This window comes from Rhagoletis pomonella, unplaced genomic scaffold (assembly GCF_013731165.1).
Source record: "Rhagoletis pomonella isolate Grant_MI unplaced genomic scaffold, Rhpom_1.0 Rhpom_scaffold_00004, whole genome shotgun sequence".
NCBI classification, from domain to species: Eukaryota; Metazoa; Arthropoda; class Insecta; order Diptera; family Tephritidae; genus Rhagoletis; species Rhagoletis pomonella.
Genome location: NW_023458558.1, coordinates 14,052,696 through 14,058,206, shown reverse-complemented (window position 1 = coordinate 14,058,206; position 5,511 = coordinate 14,052,696). Strand labels below are relative to the sequence as shown.

The following is a 5,511-nucleotide window of genomic DNA, read 5'->3' as shown; positions in this document are numbered from 1 at the left end:
CCCGAGTTATTCAATTCCGTCATTTTCTGCAGGATCGTCAGTAGGTAAACTGCATTTCCGAAGATTTTTTTCAAAATAAATAGCGATGATCAAAAAATCGCAATAACCGCAACGCTCGTCACGTATATTTTCCAAATTACAATTCAGAATTTCGTTTTGTACCAAATCTGAAATGTAGATATGTCCATTTACATGTACTGAAAAAAATACAATGTACTCAAAATATCAACACTGTGTATCACACTAATCTCAAGATTTTTCGTTTCGTACTTTATTAATTCTCAAACACTGAAACACTTGCACCAAAAAAAGTATCTTCGCTACCACACGCTACTCACAATACGACAAAGCGACACCGCCTGCCAGCCCCAATCAGGGATGCCAACGGTGAAGAATGCCTCTATTTTGGTGGAATTTGAACTTCGTCGGGGAACTAGAGCATTAAAGACGTTTTCGACCTAAACTTTTTATTGCGAATAATCTCTTGTATATTGTTATAAAATTAGAATATAATAACTAATCTAGTAAAAACTCGTATTACCGTGGTAAATAATTAAACAAGTAATTTTTAGCAAAAAAACCGACTTCAATTCTCATATAAATAATGAAATATAAATATATATTTCATGATCCAATGATCGGATCTAAACCAGATTAGTATGGGACCACACCTTTCCGAGACACTACCTTTCCGATGCAAATTACTGAAATCAGTTGACGTGGTCCGAAGTTATGCGGTAACATACATAAAAAAATATATATATTCCGACCAACTGATAACCTCCTCTTTTTTTGGAAGTCGGTTAAAAATTAGGTACTCATCACATGTTATTATGCATTATACGTTATTGGCATTGTTCTTGAAAAATGAAATTGGTTTTAAGAGCTCTTATACTGACATTTTGGTAAAAGTTTTGGTTTTAAATATAAAGCAGTTAAACCGCCATTCACAAAGAAAAAATCAATATTAATCAATTCTCAAATTATTTGAGAAATGGTCATTTCGAATAATCAGAATCTTGAATAGTTGAGTAGATGATTGACCAAAGTTCATCCAGCGCTTGAGTACATGCCGTCCATTGATATTCAAGCGAATTTTCAGCAAGTTTCAACTCGTCTCAAGTTGATTGTGAATTCGCTCATCAGTAATCAGTCAGTTGTCCCATATCGTAATTTCTTACATTACTTGGGGTTTACTCAGGAAAATTTTGCGAAGATAATAGAAGTATACTCACACTATTATACTAATACTTCTTTTACTGTCTTCGTCCGTCTTTGATTTTTCGAAAACAGTAGATTGGACTCGGTGATGTGTCGTTGTAATTTGCGAAAAAGGCAAAACTTAATCACAAACAACATTTTTTCTTTAGTCCCGAAGGTTGAGGATCTAAGCCGAAATTGGACAGAGGTATGCAACAAAACCAAGGGTTAACGCCCGATTTGAAAAAAGCGAACACCAGAAATGAAAGAAAAAATAATAACAAAATCAAATTTTGCTTTCAAATATGAAGACGTCAGTTACCTGGTACACTTTATATTATATTACAATGCTACAGCTGATACCATTTGGTCGCCTTTATAATTTGGGTGACCATATTTAGAAAAAAAACTAATCCATATTTAGAAATGGGGAAATAATAACAAATATAAATGTAAAACAAAGAGAAATTATTATACATTATTTGATTTCAAGCCAGATTTAACAAATCCACAACTACCAACAACAAAAATAATTCGTGTTTATGTTATTTTCTTCTACAACTGTGAAATCAAAAAAGAAATACGGCTTTTGGTACGTACAGCTGCCATCGCCCAGCAGAGCGATAGAAATAAATCTATCGCCATGAAACTCCGCCGAGCGAACTTCGCATTTCACTTTGCCTGTTTTCAGTTTCATATGCGTGCTGGTGTTCTAATTTTGACAGCGCGAATTTCGCTGTGGCGAGTTCGCCGTTTGCCGGCATTGAATTTCAGCTATAAGGCTATCGAGTTAGCAATTAATAAAATGCAGCAATTATAGAGAAAATATTTGCCTTTGCTGATTTCAGTTCTTCTGGGACGGAAATCCATGCATTTATGAGACCTTTCAGCAATAACCACTAATTTTTCACTAATATCCACCCGCTTTGTTTTCCTTAAATTATGTATTTATGTATATACATGCATTATTCTGTATTCTTCTTGATATTAGCGCTTTGTATCTTTACAGAAAATTATCACTAGTTTTTGATGGAAAGCGTTTATTAACCCAAAAACTCGAAGCTCTCTCATTCTTACGCTTTTCTTTTTCGCCTCTACTGCTAATTTTTGCAAGTAAAATTTTTAGTAGCAGAAAACAACAGCTATGAATATAAATAGAAATCATTAAATATTGATGAACTGTTGCAAAATTTATTCTGAATACTTTTGGTATAAAAAATGCGATTGAAAAAATTGCGCCAAGTATCTTCAAATGTCAAATAAACCGATGAGCTGTTTACTTGATATTTTCTACAAGTTTGGGTTTCTTAACTATTTCTTTATATTGCCCTGTGTGAGCGTAATTTTCTCAATTTTCCCGTTCTTGTTCTTCCTTATAATTATCGGCTAGAAAAGAAACAAAGCTAATGCTTTCTGCCAAATTTCTCACTAGCCTTGCCGGTTAAACAATTTTTATTCACCTCATAGCTGTAAATAATTTACTATCCAGTGTACTTTTCTATCAATTGGCACAAGCCCTATTATTAAAACAGATAATTTAGTATATTCAATAATTAACGAAGTGTTTGGAGGAATACCATTATAAATTGGGGATTTTTTTCAAAGAACTTTGGGCAAATAGGCTTTGACAGAGCCGGCAACCCTAGCCCCTATCGACAAACGCAGCAAAGCGAAATAGAAAAAAAAGCTGAAATAGGTAGTCGTCTTCTGTCGTTTGATTAAGTGCAGGAGTGGCCTTTAACGTTGGTCTGGCAAATAAAATTTTTACCTTTTTTAACGAGACTTTCCATGTTTATATGAAGTCCGGCTCACAAATGAAAACTATTCAATCACTTTTTAAATTATTCGAGATCTGTTCTTTCACTTTGATAATAACACACAAGTTTTCCGCTGTAGTTCTTAACGATTTGAGTCCTATCGCCATTTTACCAATAATAAAACTTGCCTTGAAGAATAACACCCCAAGACTACTAAATTGCCATTGCTGTAGCTGTTACATTGCATCGAAGCGATAAAAGTGGAGTATGCGCTATGCGCGCAATGTAAATATAGGCATGATGGTAGTTCGGTAAAAAATTGTACGTTTAACAGACAATTCGTTTGTTTTGTAGATATTGATGGTACTAAAATAAAGTTGCGGAGTTATTTTTATTAAGATTATAAATTAAGCGCAAATTTAAGATGAAATCGTTTTTAAGCATAATGAATATAAATAAGAGTACATTTAATACCAGCACATGCATCCCTGTAAACTACAAAACTACATAGGTTGGGAACCTTGATACAATTTTGTAGGTACAGCAGCGACACCTATTTCAATAAAACAAAAATTTCTTATACCCTATTAAACAGAATAAATATAAAACATGATAGGGGACTATATAATGTCATGGTGGAATTATAAACAGATGAAGTATTAAAACAGCTTTTCACTTATTTTCTTGGCATTCGGCTATCCTATAGAAGTTTTTAAAAGCAGATTTTCAAAGATGGTGTCAAATATTTTTTCTGGCTCTTATTACTTCACCTTATAATCACACCATGGTATAGCGCATGTCACAATAGACGGGTGAAATAATAAAACAGCTTCCTCGCTTTATTTTCTGACATTCGACTGCCTTATAGTGACATTTTTTTTTTTGTTTTTTTTTTTTAGAAAATAATTTTCTATAGGATACAAGTTCCTTCAGCATCCTATGTCATAATAAAATGGGCATTTAAGTGTCTTCAAGTTTTCTTTCAATAAGCTTTCATTTCATTTTGATTAAGACATACAATGGTTATATGTATATGATTTTTGATCCCTTACGCAGCCCAAATTGCTTTTACCAGGGTAATGGCATTAGGGCCATGTTCTTACTCAACTGGCATTTCATTCACCTTTACAGGTCTATTCTGCGCTGGTAACATAAATTTTGTAACCGGTAATAATAGTTTCTGCTAATTTTTGAACATTTTTCGCATCTATGCGCTCTTGTAACCGGTAACCAAATTGAGCCATATATGGGGCAAATAAGAGTTCAATATGACTCATATTGAGGCTCATTTAATGTATGAATTTAATCTCACATAAGTCGGCCTTCGGCGGAAGGGAAACACCCTAATATCGGACTCGTAAATTAGCTCATCATGACAGCAATGGCTCCGAAATACGACTCCTTAAAGACTCATTTATGACTCTAAATGTTTACTGGGTATTCGATTTTCTTTTATTTGAGACAGAAAGTGACATTGCATTTGTGAGATAGAAAATTTGAAAACATTTTTGTTATGTTAGCAAACTTCAAAAATGTTCAGGCTGCCTCTCAGCGGTTTTACCATCAAATTTTTATATCATGGATGTGACTGCAATTGAGAGAGCGCAAATCGATTTCGGAAATATATTTCCACTTGCTCGTGCTGCACCAGCAATCTGCAATTCGCCTTTTGGAAATAAAAAACCTCTTTAGAAATACTCTTTACATGCAAGGTGTGACTGCTCACGCAACTGCTTTCTGAAATTTTTCTATTTGAAAGCCTTTTCGAAATATATTGCATAGCCACGTCTGACAGGCTATTCATGGTTCTTGAAATATGTTTCAGCAACAACCACATCTTGGGATTTTTTCATGCCTGATATGCAGGATTTCCGAATATGTCCACATGGTATCATCGTTTTCTGTACTCAAAACTATGGTCATGCTGTGTACATACGTATGTGCATGGGCAAATCTCTCTCAGTAATTTGTTCGCAGAGTATTCACTCGGTCGCAAACAGATGCATACATACACTTGCACTACACCAAAGTCAACACATATGAAAACGGATGAACACCGAATGGAGAAACGTCCGCCATTTTAGTTGCGTGTTGTCATCTCTCAACTGCTGTTCGTATAGCAAAAATTTGTCGTTGAAAAAACGCATTAAAATATATTATAATTGTTTGAAATACTAAAAGGTGATTATTCAAGTTATTTCCTTGAAAATTATACAACCCAGTATTGGTTATATGTGAATTTAATGCCAATTATTAAGGTGTAAAAAGCCAACTGCAAAACAAAGTGAAAACGAGAAAGGAAAAAATCGAAGTAAAAAAATTCCCAGGTCGACTGCTGCTACTGCTGGCGTAATTGGCCGAGGTTCATTTTGTTCGACTGCTGAGTGAGCGGGTACGATTCACCATGTGTGTACATACTAGGGATGTTTCGAATGTAATATTTTTCACAATCGCGAATGCGAGCTCGGAATGCGAATGTTCGGAATAACATTTAAAAAAAGATAAAAAACATTTAACGAGGGCTTAATCTAGTAGGCGTTTAAAGTCGGTCAAG

General features: G+C 34.4%; 1 protein-coding gene across 1 annotated transcript in view; it reads right to left on the bottom strand.

Annotated features, from left to right (window-relative positions):
• LOC118737059 overlaps positions 1–3,184 on the bottom strand; it is a gene marked incomplete at its 3' end in the record, with an annotated part of 8,044 nt that extends 4,860 nt beyond the window's left edge. The window contains 1 exon segment of the mRNA XM_036467305.1: positions 2,969–3,184. Within this exon segment, the coding sequence (XP_036323198.1) occupies positions 2,969–2,990 (22 nt within the window). The 5' untranslated portion in view covers positions 2,991–3,184.
• Positions 3,185–5,511: the final 2,327 nt, after the last annotated feature.